Below are 26,869 nucleotides of genomic sequence, written 5' to 3'. Positions count from 1 at the left end.
CGTTTCCTTTCCTCTATTTGATAGATATGTTCAAATTGAAAAAAAAAGACTTTTTCTTATGTATACTTCGTGTAACATGATTTTGTGACATTCACATAATATTGTTAATTCAAAACTGCATTAAAGAGTGAAAATGTTAAGACCCTAGAATATCAAATTTCTATTCATTTCTAAAAAGAGTAAGTTATAAGATGTTATGTATTTTTAATAAAAAGTATGCTATTTTTGTAAGAAAAAGATATTACAAATTATCTCCAATAATTTAGGCATAATTGTATTGCCTTACATAAAAATAAATACAATACCTAAGGAAATATCTGAAATTCAAAATAAAAATACTGATGCTTTTTACTTATGGATAATTTTGTCTCATATTTGCTTTCCATATTTCAATATAAATATGATTCATAAAACCTTTTTTGAGATTTATATTTAAGAAGGAAAAGAAAACCTATTGAATCGTTGAATTTTTATGTAATGTTTTTTTAAAAATTAGTTTATATTTAATGCTCTTTAAATCAGTTTATTGATTCAAAAGGCATTTTTGTTTTGACCAAATTTAAGTCAAAGCAGAAAGGTAGTTGAGTGGCCCTAAGTAAAAAGTTGGTTTAGGTTCAAGAAAAAGGCTTAGCCCAGCATTTTACTACTTGTCAGAGTATCATAACAAATGTTCTGTTATCTCTTAGTAGTAGTTACTGGCCCCCAATAACTAATGTAAAAATAAATACCTGGGCCTATGAAATGACTTGAATTACACTTCAAAAAAACCTTTGTTTTAACTCTTTGCTATGTGGGATTCAGATAACAGCTGCAGCACACTAAGGTATTTACGAACACAGGTCTCAAAGCACTTTCCTATCTTCGTGATCGCTATAGGAATTTAGGGTTGATGGGCGCTTGTAAAATATTTTGTAGAACTGTGGTGACATAGAATTATAATAAACTTGATGGCCAGTCGTAACTTTTATACTTGGCTGTTTTAATAATGTAGTCACTCTCCCACATCTCCCATGTGGTTTTTTTTCTTAACTAATTTTTTGGTATTGTGTTATACGTTAAGTACATAAGTTCTTTAGACATTTCCGCCTGGAAACCTATAATTGGTTTCATTAAAATGAGACTAGATATCTTTTAAGACAGTTATTATTCAGTTAATAATATTACATGATTTAAAAACCCAGGAACAAATCTTAAGTATCTTAGAATTCACATTTTCTAGAGTTGAATTTTTCAAAAACATTTAGAATTGATTTGTAGTAGTTTAAGAATATTCTTTAAAGAAATTAGAGAAGAAGAATTAGAGCTCTTAGAACAATACTAAGTTGAAAACCCTATAGTACAACCATTGCTTAAGTATTTTAAGAATATTGAGAATCTTGTAGATTACGTATACTAATAGCTTCATTCTCTATATTGCCTGTTAATTCTGTGAAAACCAAGAGGAGCGTATCAAGAGGGTTGCGATTAACTCACCAAGATGTTAACTTTTAATTGAAAATAAACTAAAATATAGCTTTAATTTGTTAGCTTACTTTATTAAAACTGATTTTGCCTGTTTTTAAGGAGTAAGTCATCGCAAACTCCAACATATTTATAAAATTGATGATAATGTCAGATATTTTTTGCATTCTTCTTAAGAACATCATTTTGTTATTTTGTATGTTGATTTAGTATTTTTGACATTCCCTCTGATAGAATGTTTTCTTCAGGAGTTGTTTTAATAATTTGATGTTACTCATTTCTGAATTGATGGCTGAGAGCCTTATTTCTCCTTTTAAAAAAATTGTCATGTTTTTCATTTGACTTCCCAAGTAAGCTGCTGTTTGACCTCCTAAAGAGAGCCAAGGTAAAAATTTAGTGATATCTATCAGTATACAGTTTTTTAATGTAACGTGGAATCTCATTATTTGGTGGTGGTCTTCAAAGTGTTTCCATATGACTTAATATATATTAAGGCCTCCATAATTAAAAAAGGATATTTGCTATACCTTTATGCTTGGCATTATTCAACTCTTGTAAAACATTCTTTTAATGTTGGGCCTGATAATTGATCATTCATTATAGCGTATGTGTGATCTTTTTATATTTGCATACTTTTATTCAACCTACAAAATAAAAACTATTTCATGCATTTTTTTCTCAAAGAAAATATAGAAGCTTTTCATTGAAGCATCTTAAATGACAGTTTGAGGAATGCATATATACTGCCATCCTATAATTAAATTTGTGTTGTGAATAAAATTATTTAAAAGAAAAAAAAGGTAGTTTGTGTATAAAAAAGATTGGTATGGGCAACTACGTCGCACAGTTTTTGCCTTTGGCCTGCCATCCTACTTTATTTAGATTTGTTTCAACCAAAATATGGTAAGGAAAATATATGTATTAGTTCTTGGCCAGGATTTGGCTGAAAATTAGGCTCTGTCTATTATCTAAACTTACAAATTATTGCATTATGTGTAAGACAAGTTTCTGTTGATTTTCTCTCATCTTTTCTGTTAGAATCTACAACTTAGATAAACTTGTGGTACTTTTACTGTTTTAATTTGTTGACATTATATTTATTACATAAAAGAGATCTAAAAAGAGTAGAAAATATACGCAGCCCTGTATAAGAATAGGCTTTTAGATAGGGAACTATAACAGGTGTCAATAAATCAAGTAGGTAGAAAGTCAGACTAAAACTATTAGGAAGGATTCCAGGAAACAGAATGTAATTTTAGCTAAAATTTTCATTAACACGGCTTATAAAGGTTAACTTTTGGACGGTATCACAGCTATACCATTCTGAATTTTTAAAGCTCTGCTTATCTGTTTGAACATTCATTCCTTACTTATCAAATTGACTTTTTAATGCTGAGTGCTCATTAAAGCTTCAATATTTTACATCATTTTAACATACAATCAAAAATTGATGAAGTATAAGTGTTTGACATCTAGGTTAAAATTTTTTGAAATCACCTATCATGATGGTATAGAAACAGGTTTAAAGATGGGACTTCAGTTCATTCTTTTTGTTACTGTTGCAAGATTTATGAATAGATTGAAAATTATTTTAACAAACAATTCAGTGGAAATTAGAGGCTCCCTGTCTTTAGTAGTGAGATTCCTTTATATGGACTTTGAGTTTTATTGATTCTGTGCAAACACAATAGATAAAGAATTGAATGATAATAAATCTAAAACAGCATAGTTTTTGGTTTAATATGTATGTAATATATTACAAATATTAAAAAATTGAAAATTGTTCTTAATTCTAAATATAATAATCATAAACTTATCTTTATCTTTCACAGTATAGTGCAAATACCTAATGGTGTATTTGGTAGTTTAGCTGAAAGACAGATTTTCCATTTTTGGTTAACTTATATTCAAGACTGTTAATCTACCTAAAACTCCTTAAACCAACTTTTAATTTATAGGGACATTTATAGGGTACAAATAAGATCATAAAGGTAAAATTGAAAGAAGCAAATCTTAATTTTTGTGTCAGCCTTGTCACCATTCTATGTTGTGCAATTTATAGGTTTCTCAAGGTCAGAAGAAATCACTAAGCCAAAGCGATCCAACTTTTGCCATTATCCTACAACTTACTCCCAGTTTTGATAAATTAAATTGTATTCAGATGCACAGTCATAGAGAATTTTTACTATATAAAAGAATTCTTTTGAGAGTTTAATTAAAATAAAAGTCATACCCAAATCTTCTTTTGAAATATAGGGTATTTCATGTGCAGGTATGTTCTCAAAGTACATTATGCTTCTGTAGTTCAGAGCAACCTTTCCTGGCAATGTTGCATGTGTATAAATGACAGGTAAGGGCTTGGATTTATTTTAATGATTCACAGTGTTTATAATGTTTTGGATTTTACCTTCAAGATGTTATTTTTGGTTTCTTACAATGCCACAGAAGTTATTATGACAGCACATGTGGTTTTAAAAATGTGACAGAACTTCTAGTACCAAGTTTGTCAAAATTGCCAGACCGAAAGTATGTATTTACTTTCATTGGTCTTAAAGTCTATATTTTGAAATATTCATTGTGTTTTGCTCTTTACAAGAGCAGTTTTATCTATAAGCACATTTCATCTAGGTATCCATTAACTTCGGGGCTTTAATTCTTCATTTTAGATCAACAGCCATTTATTAAGGCCCTGCCTGAAGAAATGTACTGTATAAGGACTGTGCTCTCTAGGTACTTAAAATCTCATCAGAGAAACACACATTTCTACAAATAATTATAATATAAGGCATACCGTAATGACATGCCAACCAGAAGTGTAGAGGAAAGACTGTGGAAATATAGGGTAGGGGGAGTGAATTCAGAATGAATAATATAGAAAAAAGAGAATCCATTTAAATAGACCTGAAGGCAGAGGAGGATTTCAGCAGATGCAGGCTTTTCGAGGAGGAGGAGAAGTCAGAGGTAAAGGTCAGGGAAAACAAAGGCAGAAAATGGTACCTTAAGGAGAGTGTGTATGGAGGGTACAAATTGCCCAGGAAGTGGAAGGAGATGAAACTGGGATGTTAGTTAGGGGCGTGTTTATGAAGAGCCTACTGTGCTATGATTAGACTTTCTCATGAAGGCCATAAAAAGCTGTTAATATTTTCTGTTGAGAAAGTGTTACATTTAATTGCTGACTGTCATGGTGGTGTAACCAATGAACTAGAGTAGGGAAGTACTGGAGGAAACGGAAACCTACTTAGAAAGTGTGGATGGCAGTCCAGGTGAGTGGCAGTGGCAATAGACGGTGTGGAAAAGTTTTGTAATGATGGGGCAGGATTTGGCCATTGATTGAACTCAGGGTAGAGGAAGAGCTAGGTTCTATACGAGTCATTCATTCCTGCCATTGGCCTGTTGAGAGCAAAGGAGGAAGGACGAGCCCATTTTTCTGACACTACTTTGAGGTGTGTGCATTACGCCTAAAGAATATTGGCTGTGCAAAAATTGCTTCAAGTTGATACATATATTTTTAATGTGACCTGTGAAAAATTATAATTTTGCTTCCTTTATAGATGTCTCTAAAAATATTCTTGAGTATATACCTGCATATGTTTAAGTGATATTCATGTTTTTTTCAAATGCTGATTAAAGTGAAAATTTTTATTATGTGGATCTGAGGCTGTAAGGTTTAGTTTTTTGGTTTATTTGTGTTTTATTTATTTTTGTAGATTCCTTCGGATATTTTTTTAAACTTATTTTTTATTTTATATTGGAGTATAGTTGATTTAGAATATTGTGTTAGTTTCAGGTGTATATTTGTGTTTTACATGAGGTTCTTGTATTCATAGCAGAAGACTATAAATTGCATAATAAGAAACTGAATAATAACTATGGTTTGATTTAAAGTATTAATAAAATCTAAATTTGTACATTGTAGCTGTAGGGTTTCAAGATTTTAATTTAGTGAAATGCCTGAACAATTTCTTGTATTTAGTTTGATGAGTATTATGTGAGAAGCTCGTCTTCCCAAATTAGGACAGACATATATATTGTACCATTTACAATTACCATTTAATTTTTAAAACCTGTCATATTTCATATTTAATATTTAGATATCTTTCTGCAAACGAGCTGCTTAGATTTTTTGTCATCATTGTTTGACTTGTATATTAAAGTCAGTTTAATTGCAAATGCTAGTCTGAGGAAGGATGGAAAGTTAGGATTTAGAAGTAGCCATGGTTTTTCAACAGCTTTAGTAAATAAAAAATGCTAAAAAGAAATAAATCTGCAATTCCATATGCATTATAGGCAATGTCAGATACCTTAATTGCAAACTAAAGCTGGAGTTTAATTCCCAGTGTGAAATTTACTGTTTTTTCATATAGAGGTGAGATATAAGCCCAAGATTGGCATTGATTAAGAGTGCTAACGTCAGTCCCATAATATTGGAGGAGAAAAGACGTGTGGATTTTAATGTTTTCATTCTTTGTTCTGAATGGTGATAAAACTGTATTGTACCTTTATGCTGACCTTTATTTAAAGCTGTTGACTTTTGGGAGGAATTTCACTGTTGGAAACAGTGTGTTCTCAAATTCAAAATATTGCTGGGAGAATATGTAGATGTGGAAGCCTACTTTGTCAAAAATTTTTGCAAGAAGAAATTATCTTGCACTTTTAGTGTACTTTGAAAATAAATGTCAACTTTGTTTATTTACCCCATCCTGTTTTTATTTAAAAGCAAATTTCTCAGGTGTACTTAATATAGTTTTATATAATTTCACATTCTCTAATACTTTAAAAGGTTTTAAGTTATTTTCAGTATTTCAGTTATTGAATTTTCAAATACAGATGGTCCTCGATTTACAGTGGTTTGAGGATTTTCTGACTTTACTGTGGTGCAAAAGCGATATGCATTCAGTAGAAACCGTACTTCAAATTCTAAATTTTTATTTTTTCCGGGCTAGCGATATGCAGTACAATACTCTCTTGATGCTGGACAGCGGCAGTGAGCCTCAGCTCCCAGCCACCATGACAAATATCTGTACCTATACAGTCATTCTGTTTTTCACTTTCAGTATAGTATTCAATAAGTTATATGAGATATTCAACACTTTATTATGAAATAGGCTTTGTGTTAGATGATTTTGCCCAACTGTGGGCTAACGTAAGTGTTCTGAGCACATTTAAGGTAGGCTCGGCTAATACATGATGCTCGGTAGGTTAGTGTATTAAATGTATTTTTGACTTAGATATTTTCAACTTTCATGGGTTTATAGGGATTTAATCCCATCGTAAGTTGAAGGAAATCTGTATTGTAAAGAAAAACTTCATCAGGGGATTATTCTACTGGAGTTTGGCTGGACCTGAATTGCATGTTTAGTTTTCCCGCTCACTCATTGTGGACATTTTTGCTTCCTCACTGTTAGTGAGGAGGCCCAGTGGTTTTTAAAACTTCCTTGAGGGAGTTTATTTGACTTCTGTAAATGATAACAGAAAAGTATTTTATGCCAAACAATGATAAATTAAACTTGTGAAAAATTGCCATTTTTATTTTTTGTGTCGTAAATTGGCAATGCCTCAATATTTAATTAAACATTAAATATTTCAAAAAATGCTTGAAAATCCCTATTTTAGGAGGTCTCTACGTTTGTTTCCAGTTTTTTAAAAAAATTGTGTTTCAGTTTTGTACTTCAGTTTCTGAATTCATTCACTTTTCTTCATCTTTCCCTCGATTCATGGACATTACTTCCCATAGTTCAGTTTATTCGTTCACCCCTTCCTCCCTGTCTCCTTTCTATTTACCTAATTTCCTTCCTTCTTTTTTGTTGAAAACATTTATTATATGCTATTTGCCAGGCATTATGCAAGGGTACCCAGAACTGAGGTTATAGATGTGAAAGCCATGGGTCCTGTTTTCATTTAGCTCACAATAATTTTGAAAATGATACTTTTGTGATTTTGTACACAAATGACAGTGTTCCTCTGGTGTGTGCTGTGGAGGTTGAGGGAAGGAGGAGGGAGTTAGATCGTCAAGTGATCGGCCTCAACTGAGTCTTGGAAAAGGAATAGTGGTTGGCAGAGGGGATTTCAGGTAGAAGGAATAGCATAAATATGCCAGGAAAGGTGCAAGGTAAGGGTAAGCCTCCTAGGTCCAAAAATCGAATTAATTACCTTAATAGTTAAAGAGGAAGAACAGGAAATAAAAAAAGGATGTTCGTTCCCAAGTTTAGATGTTAGCCAAAAAAGAAATCCATTGAAAATTATAATAATTTTCCAGAAAACTGGTTAATTTATTGTATATTCACTCTATTAATCACCAGGATATTACGCTACTTATCGGAATCGATTAAAGGGATGAGCAAAAGCTGTGGTCCATAAGGAGCACTTACTTTCTTAATTACATTTAAGTACTATGTAAAGTTATTTGTGCCCCTGTGTCATTTCCTTATCTTCCACATCATTGTATTTCTTGCAGTACCAGCCTCAATGCTTCGAACAGAGTATGTATCCTGGACATTTTTTCGGTTTGGTTTGAAGAGACTTACATTGAAGAAAGATAAATATTGAAAATTTTGACAAAAGAGGTTTTAAAAATAGTTTAAAAGCTTAATTGAAGAAGAGTTATAAGACAACCCAATAATAACTATTATACAAATGGTACAGATAATGACTGTAGGAATTTTTGGAAAGAGGGGTGTTTTTCAGTTGGAGGTGATCCAGTTGGCTTTATGTCATAGGTGGCTTTTAAACCTGTTAAGTCTGTATGGAATTTTCTTAGGTGGAAGGAAGGGGAATGTTTTCTATATGGGGAAAAAAAATCTTGAATATAAGTCAATTTGAAGGGCATATTCAGAATCACTGAGCAAATAAGTTTGACAGAAGTAGAGGGTTGAATTATTTTTGAAGTTAGATCTGTTTGGGCTCTACTCTTGTTTTTTGCTTTTTGCCACTTTTTTTTTTTAAACTTTTTCCTTTTACCACCGCCCCTCCAGTCCCTCTGTTGTTAAAATAGAGATACTAGGTTTGTTGTGATAATTAAACTACAGTGAGATAATAATATATGTACTTAAGAGAAAATTTGAAAATCAGCAGTTCTGAGGTCTGCCTTTGTTAAGTTACAACCCCAAGTGTTTTCTTTGTCTTATATATAAAGTGATTTCTAGAATTGGTTCCAGTTTTACACATTTTTATGGTTTAGAGTGAAATTAGGAAGAGCAGTCTAATGGAGGTTGGCAAGCTGGATGGAGGGCAAGAAATTAGCCGCGAGATTTTTACAGAAGTTGAGAGAGAGAGGTTAGAGCAGAAGGACTGAAAAGAATGAGAGGGGATTAAAACATTTCAGAAAAAGAATTGATAAAACTGTGAGTGAATGAGTACCACCTTAAAAGGAAGTACCTTTTATATTCACAGGACTGTATTTTATCCAAACTTACATGAATAATGCTCCAGAGGATTTTTGGTTTTAAAAACTTAGAGACTGAGTTGATTTCATTTGTGTGTGTATGTATCTTTGCATGCACACTTAGCAAGCTTGGGTCAAAGGAAATCTGTTACTTCATAGTGGGTGTGATTTTTTTATTTTACCATGTCACACTAATGTATTTCTTTGTTACTGTAAAGCATAAATGTGTAATTCATGTTGAATCAGTATTTTGGCCTAGAAGGTTTTTTAGGAGACTAATAATGGTATAGAGGCTTCATTAATACATATGACTATATAAAACATTATTAATGTTAACAGATCTTGCACTTTAATCCCCTAGAATGATTGTTTGGTACCAGCAGGAAATTTATGAAGCCTGAATTGTGTGAAATTGTGTGCGCATAAGCTGCTACCTAGATTGTAAAAATGCTATTGAAAACAGTTAAAAAGTTTTAGTTGTAATTGGCAGAGAAGTATTAACTGTGCTCAAAGAAGTATGTGTGTATGGTTGGCCCATGCGCCTTAACCTTTTTATCATTTATCTTCTTGTATTAATGTCACTAAATTATTAATTCATGAGTCAGGATGGGAAGTGTGAAGGCACCATTTAAATGTGTGGCAAATCTATCCTTATCGCCGGAGACATGAAAAAAGTCATTTTGTGTTATCTGTAAAATGGAAAGGACATTTTAAAATTTCATTTACAGTAATCCACTTCACTTCCAGTAAAACACCTAGATTATTACTGCCATAATATAATGCTCTTATTAAAAATTTGTAACCTCCACTCTTTTGTCTTATGTATATATATATATACATATATATATATATATATAGATAGAAAAGTTTAGCCTTCATGTATTTTAAATGTGGTTACCTATTAATTGTAGCTTAGAAATATTATTCTTATGGCATGTTATAGTGTGAGTATTCAATTTTAGGAAACATTAGCTTGCAGAAAGTAAAAGTATTTATTATAATAGTAACAGTCAAATATTGATTGGGAAGAGCCTAGATATAAGGAATTGGAAAACTCTAAAAATTCTTTTGTTCTAACAGAAATGTATGCATTTATTGTGACTTCATAATTTTTTTGGAGTAAGATTGGTGATTCTGGCCTTGTAGAATTTTTAGCTTTATAGCAGAAATTCAACAAATTAGAATTTAGTAGTTTCCTTTTGAATACAAGGTGGGACTGGGTTATATCCAGTATTTCATATGGGTGAGTAGCAGTGATGACAGAAGTTTCACGAGTTTGAAGCCACTTTTACCAATAGGTATTTGAAACCATCATACTAATGGTAGAATACCTCAGGGGTCTTGTCCAAACCTCATTGCTTTTCAGCCTCCCATTACTTACTGTTTTGTTTGGTTTTACATTCTCTCCTGCCAAAGTAGTAAGATAGGTTACTGTGGTAATGCCTTTTATTTTCTTTTCTGGAGTTTCTCCCCAAGCACTGTAAGCTGCACATATGGCTCTGTTATATATACACACACTGAAACACTAATTTGTTTTGGTCAGTATAATGCTGCTTTATTTTGTTTTTCTCATTCCAGCATAGTTAATTTACCTTTACCTTTACATTTAAATTAATTAAAATAACAGACTGAAGTTGGTTTGAATATTCTGGTAGATGTTGATAGTTATCGGTCAGTTCATTATTTGACCGAACTGCATTCAGTTATCTCCATCTTGTATTGGTTAATCCATAGCAGGAGTTAGTAAACTGGCTGACTGGCAATTTTTGCAGTAAAGTTTATTGACACACAGCCATGCTCATTCATTACACATTGTCTATGGCGGGTTTCATGCTACAAAGGGAGAAGTGTATAGTTGTGACGGAGACTCTGTGGTCCTTAAAGCCTAAAGTATTTACTTATCTGGTCCTCTACAGAAAAGTTTCCTGATCTCTGCTGTATAGTATCAGTCTACATAATTCCTTGCTTCTAATCTTTCTAAACATAATGGGATATTATTGATAGTTTTTAGCTTAAGAGATCTGAAGAATTACTCGTTGTTATCTTTGGAAGTTATTCTTATTAAGCTCAGTTTTTTGTTTTATATGTGGAGTGGCAACGAGGGATATATTTTCCTCAAATATCAGTTTTCTGATTTGGAAAATTTATAAAAAATTAATGAAATACTGCAAAAATAACATGTCTTTTACCAAGTAAGAGAGTCTTGGCAAGTAATTCAAGCTTCTAGTCAATTTTTCTCAGCTTTTTATAACCTATGTTTCTTTTTATTAAACATTGCTTTTTTTTTGGGTTTTTTTTTTGGCTGTGTTGGGTCTTCATTGCTGTGTGCGGGCTTTCTCTAGTTGTGGTGAGTAAGGGCTACTCTTCGTTGCGGTGCGTGGGCTTCTCCCTGAGGTAGCTTCTCTTGTTGCGGAGCATGGGCTCTAGGCACGCGGGCTTCAGTTGTTGTGGCACGTGGGCTTAGTAGTTGTGGTGCACAGGCTCAGTAGTTGTGGCTCATGGGCTCTAGAGCGCAGGCTCAGTAGTTGTGGTGCACGGGCTTCGTTGCTGTGTGGCATGTGGGATCTTCCCGGACCAGGGCTCGAACCCATGTGCCCTGCATTGGCAGGCAGATTCTTAACAACTGAGCCACCAGGGAAGTCCTTGAAATTTTAATAGAGGTTATAAAATTACATTTTAATGTTGAAAATCCCTTTTCTAAAAACCACATACCTCCCTCACTCCATGAGTCACTAGTTAAGAAGCACTAGACATAAAACATGTTATATTTTAAGTTTTTAATGAACTAAAGTTTTAAATTTTTTTAACATTTAACAATCATTAAAAATGACTCAGTCCATTATGTTTTTAAATATTATCTATAAATATTTTTCTTGCCTTCCCATATGTCTTCTAATGCTCTTTAGAGGAATCAGACATGCTGACCACATAGAATATCAGTCAAACACTGGAAGTAAGAGTCTGTTCTTGTTCATTCACTTAAACTGAAACTTTATTTCTAATGTTGTTCATTAAGTTAATTTTCAGAAATAATTGATATATACTTTTTCTTTACCACTCAATAAAATACTGTTATTTTGAGTTTTGCTTGTAGACACAGAGTGTATGGTATGGAATGTGGGGCTTAATGGAGACTAATGTGGGCTAAGGCACAGGAACTTGCTTTTTCTGGAAAAAGCATGTCGTCTTGTCGTTTGGTCATGTGCGTTTTCCCACAAAGGCGGGGTGTGAAATATGTGAGCTGAATGAGTCTCAGGTTATTGTATTATGGCTGCCGATGTAATAATCTGTAATGTAATCTGTAAGTAGAGTTCAAAAAATGTTTTTTGTAATAGCAACTGTTTTAGATGTAATTTAAAAACTCTGAATTATTAAAGTAATTGCTGAGAGATATTTTGATAAGAGACAAGCTTTTAGTGAAACGTATTGCCATAACCCTTAAAAATCTCCTTTAAGATTACTTAAGATGGAATCAGGACCATAAACATGTTTTTGGAATAACTGAGAAAATAATGGAATAGTAAATATATTGTGTATTCCTATCCTTGTATATAGTTGCTGAACTTGAGGCTTAGATGATTGTGATTTGTCCCAACGCTCATAGTGGTAGGTTAAACCAGGATTCTAGACTGTGTTCCTTATCTCAGTCTTGGGCTCTTGTCATTAAGATGATATTGGTTGACCTAAGTACACAGCTCAAGGGAAACACAGGTCTATAAACTGCTTTTATTTCTCTTGTCTTTCATTATTTTGGTATAAAATATATTTATTATCACTAAGTTTTTGGGAGTTTAACAGTTATAATTAATTCATATTTGGGGTTTTAATCATTTCCTTATGTATTTAATTCTCCTTAGAAGATTATTATCTTTTTGAAAGTGACAGTCATATCTTCATCTGTTTATAATCCCTTTAGAGCCTAACACAGGGCCAGTATATAAAGTAAATATAATGAATGAATAGGTAACACTCATTTCAGTACTCAATATCAAAAATATCTGGAATGTAATCACCAGATAGTCATTGATCTAAACTGACATACATGCAGTTTTACTGTTAATGTTATTTATTTTTAGAATTGCAAGTTGAGATGACACTATATATATTGACATAGCTTGCAACTGAGTTTTATCATTTATTGATTACAAAAGGCAATGTGCTATATACTTCAGAAAATTTTTTTCAGCTTCTTACCGTGTGTTCTTTGTAGTTAATTTTTCATTTTTAAGTTCGTTTGACATATTTTATTCAGATTACCTCATTACCTTTAAGAAACTCCTGATGGTGATATTGATGATCTAATATACGACAGATCCTGGGTCATTATTATTTCATTTAGTGGTTGTACATGTAGACCAAGAGGGAATCTGAATATTGATTCAAAGAATGGCTAGTAACAATGATTTATGAACAAAGGATCCAGTGTAGTGAGCCAAGGATAAGATTGCATCTCATGAGCAACATTGGATTTTTCCTTTTCTATTTGCCTGAACGGTGAAGAGACCATAATATCACAGAAGTTGACATTAAAATGTTCTTTCCATGACTATTAAGATTCATTGTTAATTATATTTGAGGAAATATTTAGGTTTATAATTTTGACTTGTAAGCAACTTCTCAGGTATTTTGGCTCATAAGATTCATCTAGAATAATTTGTTAGTTTATAACATATATCGTGAGCACTTTAAATAGCACTGTAAATGAATAAAATTAAGATGGCTTAACTGGAAATACTAAAAATTAAGTTAACGTTTAGCTATCATTACCTAAGGGATGTTAGTTTTACTCATGTAAACATTTTGAAAATCAACTCATTATTTTTTTGGTATTTCATCACTTTCATAATCCCAAAATGACTTTGTTCTATTTCTATTTTTTATTCCAAAGGGAAAGATAATAAAACACATAAAGTGAGTAGGCTTATCTGAGCTACTTAATTCGTGGCAATAGTGGTTTTAGAACATGGTCTTATATCCCAGCCCTGCTATTGTTTACTGTCGTTGTACAGGTTAGGTATTCTCATTTTAAGGCAAATTGGGGATAATAATTTATATTTCGTCAGGTTGTTGTGAAGATTTCATGAATAATATAAGTAAGCTATTTAGTTTATCTGTGTAGTTTATCATTTTGGAGGAACCTAACTCTGTGCCAGGCAATTGTAGCTTTCTATTTAGAAAGGGTTATTTTTGAGCTAGAATGTAATCTCCCTGAGGGTTAGGAGTTTTGTCTCTTAGGTTCCTCAGTGCACAGCATGTAATAGATCCTCAGTAAATGTTTGCTGAATGAATAACTTAGCAACTAAGAAAGAATGTTCTTGTAATTAGCCTTGATTGGAATTCAAGCTTTGCTACCTGCTAGCTGAGTAACTTCCAGTAAAGGAGTTAACTTTTCTTTTCTGAACCTCAGACTTTTGACCTTTATGATATTGACCTTTTAAGGATTAGTGATATGTGTCTGATACAGTATTTCACGCGCAGTAGGCACTCAGGAAATATTTTTGGCCTTGGTACCCATAATTTATATTCAGCTCAAAAATATTGCATGAGAATTCTAGACCATTAGAAAGTTAAGAAGAAATAAAAAGTTTTAACTTTGGAGAGGACTGCTATTTAAAAATAGCTTTCCCTTTCCCCCAAAAGGGGAAAAAACTAAATTCTACATTGTAAGTGTATTATAATTTAACAATAAATACAAAATATTTTAAACTAATGGATTTATGATTTTTTTTGATATAAAAGTTGGGGACGCCATCAACTTTCATGTTATATAAGGTAATATTTTGAACTGGGCATGGAGCTTCATTTTTTTCCTTTTCTTTTGAAACTTCATTTGCAGCTTTATGTTCAGTCATAAAATGTCCCCTATGTTGGTTTGAAAATGACAGCCATTTGTTTTTATTATTTCAACTGGAAGCATTTTAATGAAGACAATGGCAGACTGCCCTGCATTGTGCCTCCAGAGTCCACAGCTACAAGCCTCTTTTGCATGCTCAGCATGACTCCTAGATATCATAGCAGATCGCAGATATAATTTACTGGGAGCATTCCTGAACTCTTCTCCTTCCTACTCCTCTAAGTCCTCTCACAGGAGAATTTATACCTTCACAATGAAGAAGTTTCAATAAAGGGTAAGATCAAAAATGAATGTTAAGGGGACTTTAGTATAAATGGTGTAATTAAAGTACTCTATATTTGATACCAATATCTGCAGAAATGAAACAGAGAAAGAGGGTGGCGACTAGTGGGTGGCCACGTGGTTTTAAAATCGCTATTAGCATTTCCAACCCCAGCCCTATCTTTGTGAAGGGAAAGAAAATAAACTCCAACGCAAAAAGAACATCAAATGTCTGGAGCTAAAAAAGGCTTTCTGATTCGTGATAACAAGGGTTTACTTAGGCGACTTACTGAAAGAAAAATCCCAAGGGTGTTGATGTTTTCTCCTGTGTTAACAAGAAGGGGAAATTCTGCAATTTATTTTTTTATTTTCTAAACCTTTGCAGTGGCGGCAGAGTGGGGTTAGTATCATCCTGTTGCTGTTGTTATTGTTGTTTTGGTAAAACATAGAAAAGCAGCTTTCTTTCGTTAGTAAATTCTGTCCCATAGTGATTATAATTTTATAGCACAAATTAGACCAGAAAGACTGATTTTTTACAGCTGTCTTTAACTCTCATTTAAAATTGACATACACTTAGCGCATAGAATTTTAGGCTTACCCAAAGCGTGAATGTTTCATTTTACACAGCATTAGTGCATAATAACAAGGATGGGTAACTTTGGTAGGTTTCCTGCTTAAGATGGCTCTTTGCCTTTCCGGTTCTCATGCTTATGGTTGTTTGGGCGTAATATCCGGTGTTCACAGTAGTTCAGTGTCCATGAGTAGAAATCAAAGATAAAGCTTTAGATATGAATCTTTAGAGGCTTTGCACTTAATAGAATATCAACTCAGTTAACCATTTTTAGAAAAATTTAAATTATCTTTTTCTCTCATTAATTTGAAGCATGCTGTATCCTACTTATTGATGCTTTTCAACAAATGGGTTTTATTTTTTTTCTATGTTTGCTAGACAGATATCATCATATATAAGGTTAAATGTGATTTCTTAGTAATGTAACATAAATACACACATATTAAAACTGATTAGTAATGGTTTCTTAATTTTGCTGACAGTTTAAGGCATGGGATGTTTAATGCAGCTAATAAGTATAAGCAGGTTACTGTCTGAAAGGCTACAGCTAACTGTACATTGTAAGTAGTGTATAAAACATTGAGGACTGTTGGGATATAAACAATGCTGAGGCATGTTCCTGGAAGTCGTTGTTCAGCTTTGGAAAGTTTAGTAGTAATGATGCATTAATTGACTTTTTACATGACAGAGTAATAGGATACTTACTCAAAAAAATCTTGACAGAGGTTTGGTAGACAATGGCAGGTGGTTATAGAAACAAGGTTAGGATGAAATAGTTTGAATATCCTTATTTGAAGGAGAAGAAAAGAAATAGTCATTTGTAGTTTGAGTAGAAATGTTCTGTTTCAGTTTTTATTAAGCAGTGAACTGTTACTTAGCATTATGTGGGGTTTCATCTGTGCCTTTTCCCTCCCAATTTTTCCCTGAAGTTCTTGGGAAGAGTTTTTCTAAAAATCTAAGGACAAACTGGTTTTTAACACGGGGAATCACTTAATCATTTCTGTTTGTTGAAAGGAAGTTTAATATCCCTTTTCTGGTTTTGTTCCTTGTTTTTGTTCTTGTTTTGCATTGTGAGACACTTTTACTGAGCTTCATTTTGCAGGTAGTTATATAGAGTCTGTTGGCTACATCTCTGCCAGTGAGTGTCTTGTGGCTCCAGTTTGATTTAGGAGCAATGTTTTCTTGGGATTAGTTTCACCATGTTTGATTATTTATTCATTCTATCCTTAGCTGATTATGGTCTGCTAAGTATTTCAGTTTTCATTAAATTTTTTAATGGAAGGTTGTTTTTAATTTGGATCACAGCAGTAAAATCTTCTGACTGTTTTCAAAATTGCATTTAAAGCTTGAACTTTAGAAAATAATTTTATTTGATGTGAAAGTGATTGGATGTAGATAGTAGAATGAGAAAAATAAATTTGATATTCTTTTACTCATTGCACAGACAGATGGATGGACTTAAGCTTTATTTGGGCGAAAGAAGCCATGATTTTATTACATTCCAGAATCTCTTTCTGTTTGTTAGAAACAATCATTTATACTAAGTCTCATAGTTGACTAGAGCGTATAGTTAAAATCAGTTCATAAAATATTCTATCCTGGCCAGAGACCACAAAAGAGGTCTGGGTTGTGTGGTTTCCTCCTCCTTTTCCCTTCACTAACAGAGGTTTTCCTATCTTGGCAGCTGTTTCTTACAAGGCAGTCGTCAGTCCCTGATGTCTTCCTTCTCTTTCTTCCCACAAACAAGGACTCTTTCAAATAGCGGATGACCAAAGACAGACCGATCTTGGATCGCTTTAAGAAAGTGGAAATGTGTTCAAGGGCTGTGCATGTGGGCACGCAGCCGGTATGCATTAGTTCATTGAAATGAAAATACCCATTACAACCAAAACCTGGGTAGTCAGGATTCTTCGCTTAAATCGGGAGCATTCCAAAGGCTACTACAAGTAAAATTAATGCACCTCTTCCACACATTAAAATTATTCTAATTGCTTGAGCCAATCATTGACCAGTCGGTGGGATGTAAGAAATTGTTCACTGATTAGCCTTTTTGATATGACAGGCCATGAAATTATCTGACTTCTCTCTGTGCTTTATATAAAGTAGCTTGCAGTTTTAAGGCAGGTACTTTGCACAGCAGTTGTAAATGGAAGGTTTACTTTTGGTTTTGTCTTTTGAATAGTCTTTGGGAGCTCAGAGTGAAAAATGTAATAGAGAGCCAGCCAGTTTTTCAGGGTTGTGTGCCATGTGTCTCCTCCATCAGATTAATTTTTGATGTATTATTCTTCTTTTTATATTTATGGCATGCAGAGGAGGAAGCTTGCTTTTCCCTTTGTTTTTGTTTTATTTCTAAGAACATCTGAGGTGTTCTTAGAACTTGGTGATGCCAATTCTGATTCCCTCATTATGATACCTAATTGTCTTCACAGGTTTCAGAGAGAGCTAAAAAAACTGGGCTGATTATGGATCATGGAGGTGTACATGGAAGCAGTTTTATCTCAGAAACTATAGGCGTGATAAAATAAACTTCTTATGACAAAAGTATCTTGCTAGTTCCTTTTGTGGTTTTATGGGTCTTCATATTTAAACACTAGATAATGACTTCAGATTAATTTTTTACCTTCTTTCTGTGTGTTTGTTGATGAAGCAAGATAGTGACTTTATAGCATAAGTGTTCCAAACCATTTAGCATCTGACCCCTTTTCCATTGAAGTTACATTGTAGGGAAGTGATAGCAGAATATAGTGACCTGCTAATAGAATCACATATGATGCATTAAGAATGTAGCAAATGCAGAGTAGCTCAGACAATGTGAAAAGAGAACTCAAAGTTATCTAGGGAAATTTGGTTTTCTAAATTTTCTTTATGCTGTAGTGATAGCATCTAAATTATGTAAGAGTTCATTTGATTTGAGTTATAGACACAACCTCATGTAACTTTCAGTGCTCCACTTTAAAAAAACTCTTTATTTGCACCAGGTTAAGGATAACATGGGAAAACTTTAAAGGAAGAATTTGTAATTTCTTTACCCTCAGAAGCTAAATCAGGAGGCTGTATATATTTTGGAACTGCCTTCATAGTATGTGTATTGTAAAGCTGGTATTTACTCTTTGATTCCTCATGCTACCCTAGAAAGCAGTAAAACACTTCAGTAGAACCCAGCAAATAACCTGGTTTCACGTGATCCTGGGAACTTAGAAATGCTGATTAAATCACTTCTGGAGTTTTTGTATCCTCTACAGTTGAAGAACTGTGTCCTTAAGGGCTAGTCAGAATTAAACTTGGCTCTTGGTTTTTATATTCTTTGCCACCCCTCCCTTGGTTTTTTAAAAATAGTGATGCAACCTTGGAGATATAATCATCATGGTCTGCGGTTTTATTTGGGTCCAGTGGATGGACTAAACTGCTCAAGGATATGGGTTTGATCTTACTAAGTTTTGCTGTAAGAAAAACTGATATATGAAAATGTAAAAGTTTAAGATGAAATAGTTAAGAGCAATCATTTTATTAAACTGCTCCCTTTATGAATAACTAGTAGTCAGATAAATAACTGTTTGCTATGTGGTGTTTGGAATGCCATTATGATATAAAGTACAACCATATATTAAAAATTGTACACCCTTGAATAGAAAAATAAACTGTTTCATTATATCTGTAATGTACTTTGCAAGGTAACAGGATAAAAGAGTAGATAATACTGCTGTTACCATCACTAGAAACAAAGAAAGTGTATGTATTTATGAAATTTTGTTGGAGGTATTGTGTACCAAAGTTAGTACTTTGATAAAATGACTAATACGTGGCATTGAAAGGCAGATATATTATTCTAGAATAACTTTTTAATCTTTTCAAAGAAAAATTTATCTTTGGGAATTATATAACTATTATGTGAGTTCATATGTTCTGATTACCTTTAATTTTGGGGGGTTTTGATTGTTTCCAGAATGCAAAGCTCAGATATCCAGTGTATAGGAGCAACTTCCTGCTGCATATAGAATCAAAATATATGCCATTTTTTTATACTTAGGAGAAAGAGGGAGGAAAGGAGGGAAAGAGAGGAGTTATTATTATTTTTTCATCTTTTGTGACATTGCAGGACCATAGATTAAATGATGGATTTGTTTGTTTTTCAGATATGAGGATCAATGATGCAGACTGCTGGGTTCGATGAAGCTGGACATATATAACTAGATTCATTAAGGAATACAAAGAAATATTTAAAGGGATCAATAATGGTGTCTTCTGGTTGCAGAATGCGAAGCCTGTGGTTTATCATTATAATCAGCTTCTTACCGAATACAGAAGGTAAGGTAACAGTTTAAATTTTATTTTTTAAGTTCAGGAGAACTTAAACTATGCAATCTTCTTTTTATGTAGAAGTGGCTCGAATGAGTATTTTTTTATTATTTTAGAATTAAGTGTTAAAAAGATTTCCTGAATGTCATATTCTTTTTCTGGTTGTTGAATTATTTTCATTACACAGCTATATATTATAGAAAGTGATAGAAATCTGAATTTATATTTTACATACATTTGTAAATATAGTCATTGTAAATAATCCTGAGAGAACTAAATGAAAGCTTTGCTTTGGTATATATGTTACATTTATTGACTGAATTTATGCCAGTAAAATTGAAAATATTTTGTGGCAACTCTTTCATTTCAGCTTTAGTTTTGTGTGCTTCTTAAGTGTGGTCATTGTTCTAAAACTTCTAAGTAAAATTCTTTTATATTTTCTGGAAAAAGTTATTTTTTGTAGTGCTTCCTTTCTAATGTTATCTTTTTTGAAGGCAGACCTGATTTTTAAAGAAGTAAAGACACTTTAGAGGGTTAATGAAATAATTGAAACCATAATTACTATATGGATTTTCTGGTATCTGTTATTTCTTTAGTCTTACATGTTATTTCCATGTGAAAATAACACCCTTCCAGGTGCTTTTTACAGAGCAGGTCAGAAGTTAATGTGGGGCTAAGATGTGTTAATTCTATAGCTAGTTGGTAGTGGCAGTCATTGTATTCAGCATGAAATTATATTAACCTTGTAAAATCTGTGAAAGAATGCAAAATCTCGGAGAAATGCATGTAAAATATAATGGATTTTTTGGTCACAATTAAATATTCTTGAAGAAAATGTCTTAGAATTTTTAAATTGGCTCTATATGTACTTTTAAATGATCCCATTTATACCTATTAATAAAATTGGAGATGGGAAAAAAAGGCATACTGTCAACTAATAGATAGAAGCTTATTATTCTGATGTCTTTGTAATAAGCTTCAAAATGTTAACATTTTTCGGAAAGAATTCTGTTTGAATTGCTTGTTCCAAAATTATGTTTCATCACTTCTCCTTGCTGTCCCAGTCCCCTACTTTCAACATATTGACATAACTTAATAATATAATTCAGATAAATAACAAGTTGAGAAAAATTTTAACATAAGAACTTCTGTATTCAGAAAGTAAATAATGCTCACTTGGATTTGTCACACATGAAAGTTACAAATGGGTTAATATTTTATTTTCAGAAGATACTGCTGTTTGCATCAAAATTGAAAGATACATCAAATCTGACATTAAAATGTAATGTCTGAATGAATAGTACTGTAATGATAAACAACGAGCAGAAACTGAGTTAATAATATGAATCTCTGGCTTGGGTTGTTATGAAAATCTTGTGTATAGTCTATAATTTTGCATCTGTTTTTTTGGAGGGAAAAACTAACTGAATTCCTGCTGTCATGTTTGAATGTTTTTATACATTTAAAAAGATTCCAGGTGTAGATCAATGGCTCATTAGTCCACATAATAAAAAATTTTCCAATCAAGATAGAGACCACTTTGCTGGCACAGTAGCTTAACTCAGCAGGGGGCTAGCAAACCAGAGACTTTTTCATGAGATATTGCAGTTTTATTTCTAGTGTCACCTATCAGGTCAGGATGCATATCTGCTGTTAAGAGAAATTTCATTTTTGGCGCATCAGGCCAGGGGTTGTTGCTTTTGAAGCAGTTCCCTCCTACAGGTAAAAAGAACCTGGGACGAACCCACACTACTAACTGTGAGGGTACAGAGTTACTGTGCACTTCACTGTTAGAACATTGAACCAGCGTCACGTGGTTTTGTCTTAGAAAAGTTTTACGTGACATGATAGTCCTTTATTGCCAGCAAGCAGATAATGCTTTGTGAACACCTATAGAGAAAACCAATCAAAGTTGGGTATTGAGGGCACAGGAAAGAAGATATAAATTTAATTATTCAGCTATTAAGTTTCTTCGGGGCCCTTACATGATTGTTACCTTTTCAAATCTTATAGCTATTTAGAGCACTTTTCAAATCTTACAGCTATTTAGAGCACTTTTCAAATCTTATAGCTATTTAGAGCACTATATATAGAGCACTTTTTTTTATCAGCTCCTGGATCTTTGCCGATAAGCTCAGATAAGGTTTTCTAGATGGTTTCCTCCCTCCTTCCTCATTTATTGAGTGACTAAATTGAGCCAGGTGCTTGGGGTTCAAAAATGCACAAGGCACAGGTCCTGCTCTTCAGGAGCTTGTGGTCCTGTGCAGGGGTCAAAACCTCAAATACCTACCTATTTGGCCAAGCAGACAAAGTAACTTGAGTGCAGCAGGCCAGTGGAGGTCTGCAGCAAGCAGGAAAGTGCTTGCTGGAGGAACCATGGTTGCCTTTCCAGTGTTTAGCCTGGTTTTGCCGGTCTTCTGACTTTTCAATAGAAACCAGTCGTTAGATTTTTAAGTAGTAGCAACTAATTAAGATTTCGTTTTTAAACAAAACAAGTATTGTATTCAGCCATGGACCGTGCCTTCCTTTTCAGAGCTTTCTTTTCCCCTGTTTACAGTAGTGTTTTACCTTAGTGTATAATTTTAAAGGCTTAACATAATTTTGGATTTGTTTTACATCTGTATATATGAGAGGTAAATTTCCATATATGCAAGGAGGAATTATGTATTTGTTCTAAGTCCAGGCAAACATTATAAATATGTCATGTTTTGTGTGCATGTTAAAGAGCAAATCACTAAGCATTTTTTTTTAAGTTTTACCATAGTAAAAGCTAATTATATAAAGGTTTTTTTTAAATTTTTTAAAATTTTATTTTATTTATTATTTATTTATCTGTTCATGGCTGTGTTGGGTCTTCGTTTCTGTGCGAGGGCTTTCTCTAGTTGCGGCGAGCGGGGGCCACTCTTCATCGCGGTGCGCGGGCCTCTGTTGTTGCGGAGCACAGGCTCCAGACGCGCAGGCTCAGCAGCTGTGGCTCACGGGCCCAGTTGCTCCGCGGCATGTGGGATCTCCCCAGACCAGGGCTCGAACCCGCGTCCCCTGCATTGGCAGGCAGATTCTCAACCACTGCGCCACCAGTGAAGCCCTATATAAAGGTTTAATTGTTAGAATTAGCTTATCTTCTCCATTTCCATCAATTAGTGTTTAAGAATAAAGTCTTACCCGTTAAAATTTACTGGTTTTTGCAAAGTAGGAACAATGTTTTATTTATTCTTAAAGTCTCTCCTGTGTTTTTTTGAAAATTATGTTTAGAATTTTCAAATAAAAAATGATTATAAAGGACCAAACTTTCACAATATTTTGTGTTTTTAGAATTTATTTTACTCTTAGAGGACTAACATCAAGCCCTTTAAAAATCAGTTTTGTTGAGAAACTGGGGTGCTTTGATTCTTTTGGCCAATTTTTACAAGCCAAGTAACCCACTGTGGAAACATGTATCAGTAAGTGGGAAAGTAAACTGAATTTTTGTGTCCTAGAGAATTAAATTATGCTATATAATGGAGCCCTGGCCAGCATAAGTCAGATATATGAAGGCTTGCTCAAGTGACAAGTTACAAATAACAGCAGTTCTTCAGTGAAGTAGGTAATATGGATTTCAGGTTGAATTCTTTATGCAGTGAGTATGTAATTAGATTTCATTAGTTGAAATTTTAGTTAATTAACTCGAATTGTTGCTTATCCTTATTTCAAAGAAAATATGCCAGGTGAAAATGCCACATATGCCAGATACAGCTTTACATATTTATTTATATACATCAAGAACATTTAAGAACATAGCTGTAGAAATAGTATCTTAGCAGTTTTTACTGTACTTTTAAATTCTCTAAGCACATTTTACAATGATTTTTGTGTTAATTATGTCTTAGTAAAAAATGATGTTTGGCTGTAGGGTCTTTTTGCTAGTTGAGTGGCAGGAAAGTAGTAGATCTAGGGGTCACTTATGAATTTAAAAAACCTATTTTGGCCTATAAATATTTTTTTCAGAATGGTCTATAATTTAGTGGAAGGAATAGTAACTTCGTTCTCCGAGGTTAAACTTAAGAAAGATTAGAATAATTCAGACCTATATTTATTTATTCTTTTTATCTTTCATTCTTTTATTGATGCATATATGTAATAAAATGTACAGAATTTATATTTACACACACACACACACACACACACACACACACACACACACACACAGAATGTCACCTTCACAAGGGCAGGGATCTTTTTTGTTGTTCATCAACATGCAAATGCCTAGAACAATGCCTGGTAACCACTTATTCTATATCCATCACTGAATAGCATAAATCTTTGAAGAGGGTCGTGGTCTTAATAGTTGGAAGAGGGGACAATAAACAGTTGTAATAACACGGTGATAAGTGCCATGATGGTGATATTCCAGAAGCATTGGGTGTGTGTCAAGAAATGCTTCCAGCCTGAAGTGATGATGATTCTTGAGCTGAATCTCAGTATGAGCTGCACAAGCTAGGTGAAGGCAGTGGTGAGCGTGGTGGTGGAGAAAAAACCAGCGGAGAGAGAACAGCATGGATGTGAAATAAAGTATTGCAGTAGTTCTCAAACTTGAGCAGAAGAATCACCTGGAAGGTCTGGGGTGGGGCCCAAGCATTTGCATTTCTGAAAAATTTCTGGCATGAGGCTGACGTTGCTCCGCATCACACTTAAGAACCGCTGTAATATGGTGTGTGGGTAGTTGAGGTGAGGTATATGGTTGCATGGCTGTGGCTATAAAGTAACTTTTGAAAAGTTTTTCCAGAAAAAATTATGATTTAATTCACTGTGATTCAGAAGTTGTAACCAGTTATCTATACCTTTTCATATGGTTCTTTATCCGTCTGATCAGCCTCCTTGGGCATAATTTTAGGCTTCAAAAAGGGATTTTCTTTTTTTTTACTCTTTTTAGACATTGTACTAAGAAAGAAAAAAGTTGGAAAATTGACTCCACATTGGAAAAAACAGAACGTATTTTCTGTGAAGGGTAAATGTTGTTTTCAGTGCTCCTAAACCACCCTTGCTTCAGTTTGTCTCTTCTCACTGTTAAAACCTTGTTCTTTTTCTTATTGGGATTAACTACGTGGCCATTGCCATCATAATGCTGAATTGACTTTACTGTAGGGACTTTACATTTCCCAGTCTAGCAAAATTAACTACTTTTGTTCATTTCAGATTATTTGATTAGTTGAAAGCTAGGAGGTAAATTTTCAGCAAGGTACATGGGGATTTGGCCGTATGACTCCTGTTAAACTTAATGGGGGTCACAACTCCCATTAAATTAATAGGAATTGTACGGCATGTCTGTGTTTGCTGCAGGCAAATGTGACCTTATTTTTTAAATTTTCAAATTATGTAAATTAACATTGATTTAAAACAAAGCATTTTTTAAAATGATTTTATTTATATTTTTAGTGCAGATTAATGTGATATTATTCCTTAAGAAAGTACCTAACTATATTGCTCTTAGGACACTAAATATTCTTTATTGTGTTATATGAGTGCAATGTAGTTTGACTGCAGCAGCGTTCTTCTGCATAGGTACCGATGTAATTCATTTTCAAAAATATAAATATTAACGCCACTTACATATTATATGACGTTGCTTCTGATCTTGTAAAAATGAAATGCCTTATAGTACTCCTACCAGGATTTAAGAGCAAGGTATATTAGTTCTGATTATGACTCAAAATTGAAAAAAAATAAGATTAAACTTATTGGATACCCTGGCATCTTTAAAAAAGTTAATTTGGAGTATACTTTTGTCATTTTAAATACCAATATTCAGTGTTAAATTATGCCATATTTAGTATATATGGAGATTAAGTTCTAGTGCTTGCTTGTTGATTTTTTTCTTCTCCCCACTTTTCCTCCCCACTTCCCACCCTATTTCATCCTCTTTTGCTTCTTTTTCCAGTGTTTAGAAAGGTTGACTTATCCATAATCTCTGTTGATTCACTAATAGGTCTCTTGCTGGTAGAAAAGTGTTATAAATCAGTGTGTTAAACACAGACCTCAATAACACTGTATTGCTTGGCTGTTTAATTTTTGCAAACCTCCATATTCTGACAGAAAAGACTGCATCAAATATTTATTTAATAAATCTGTTATGAAGTAATTTGCTAAAAGTAAAGAGGTCATAAACTTGTCCATACAAAAGTAAATTTTTGAAATACTGATTTTACATTCATATTAGACATTTATCACCATTACGGTTATATTTTGAAATAATCAATAGTGTATTAAAGGTGGCTTAATTAAAAGCACAGGAGACATGTAAAGCACCTTAATTTTTCTGAACGGTAATTGTGTTCATTACTCCTTACTAAGTAATTTCAGTCGTGATGAATCTCTTGCCTCAGTTTTTGAATTAATGTACCTTTTCACTTTTTTATATACTAGGTCGTGGTATTAGAGAATAAGATAATACAAATGATTGAGCACATCTGAGTATTAATGTAGAACTGGTAGTTCTCAAAGAACTATCTATCTGCCACATTACTAAGGGAGTGTCTTACTGAAACGTATGCTTGGTACCCTATGGTAGTCTTTATCTTCTTTTCACCTCCTGCAAGACAGAGAACGACATATGACAGCCGTGCAGTCTACATGTATTAGACATCAATGTGGATTAGTGAATATCTCATGACATCTTTCAACCCTATTCTTTTACTCCTTTTGTCAACTTGACAGAAGTGATTCCAGGAGAATATCTAGCCTCGGCCCTGGGATCTTTTGGCTAAAATGTAAGGCTGAGAAGGGAATTTCATATAATAGCTTCTGGAAGCAAAAACAACATTTATAATCCCTCCATATCAGCATGGGACTCTCCTGAATTTGACTTTTATGTTTGCTATTATTCTTGCTTTGAGGGTTTATTTTTCCTAAAAGTTTTCCCCTCCTCCTGATTTTGAATGTAATACGTTCTTATGAGAAAAGATAAAAAATAAGAAAATTAAGATAAGCATTTAAAATTTTTCATAATTCTAGACCTTGATATAACCACCATACATTTCCTTCTTTTTCCCCAACACACATGATAAAAACA

The 26,869-nt window shown here is 33.3% G+C and overlaps 1 protein-coding gene across 22 annotated transcripts in view; it reads left to right on the top strand.

Moving 5' to 3' along the window:
• ADGRL2 (adhesion G protein-coupled receptor L2) overlaps window positions 1-26,869 on the top strand; it is a 273,498-nt gene that overhangs the window by 109,256 nt on the left and 137,373 nt on the right. For all 22 annotated transcript variants that reach the window (XM_082418824.1, XM_082418844.1, XM_082418845.1 and 19 more), the window contains one exon: window positions 19,662-19,833. In XM_082418824.1, coding sequence (XP_082274950.1) covers window positions 19,761-19,833 — 73 coding nt within the window. In that variant the 5' untranslated portion in view covers window positions 19,662-19,760. Of the gene's footprint in view, window positions 1-19,661; window positions 19,834-26,869 lie in introns of those variants that run through there.

This window comes from Balaenoptera physalus (genome assembly GCF_965194825.1).
Source record: "Balaenoptera physalus genome assembly, chromosome: 1".
Taxonomy (NCBI): domain Eukaryota; kingdom Metazoa; phylum Chordata; class Mammalia; order Artiodactyla; family Balaenopteridae; genus Balaenoptera; species Balaenoptera physalus.
The sequence above is the reverse complement of the archived record's forward strand: the minus strand, read 5'-3'. Positions and strand labels throughout refer to the sequence as shown.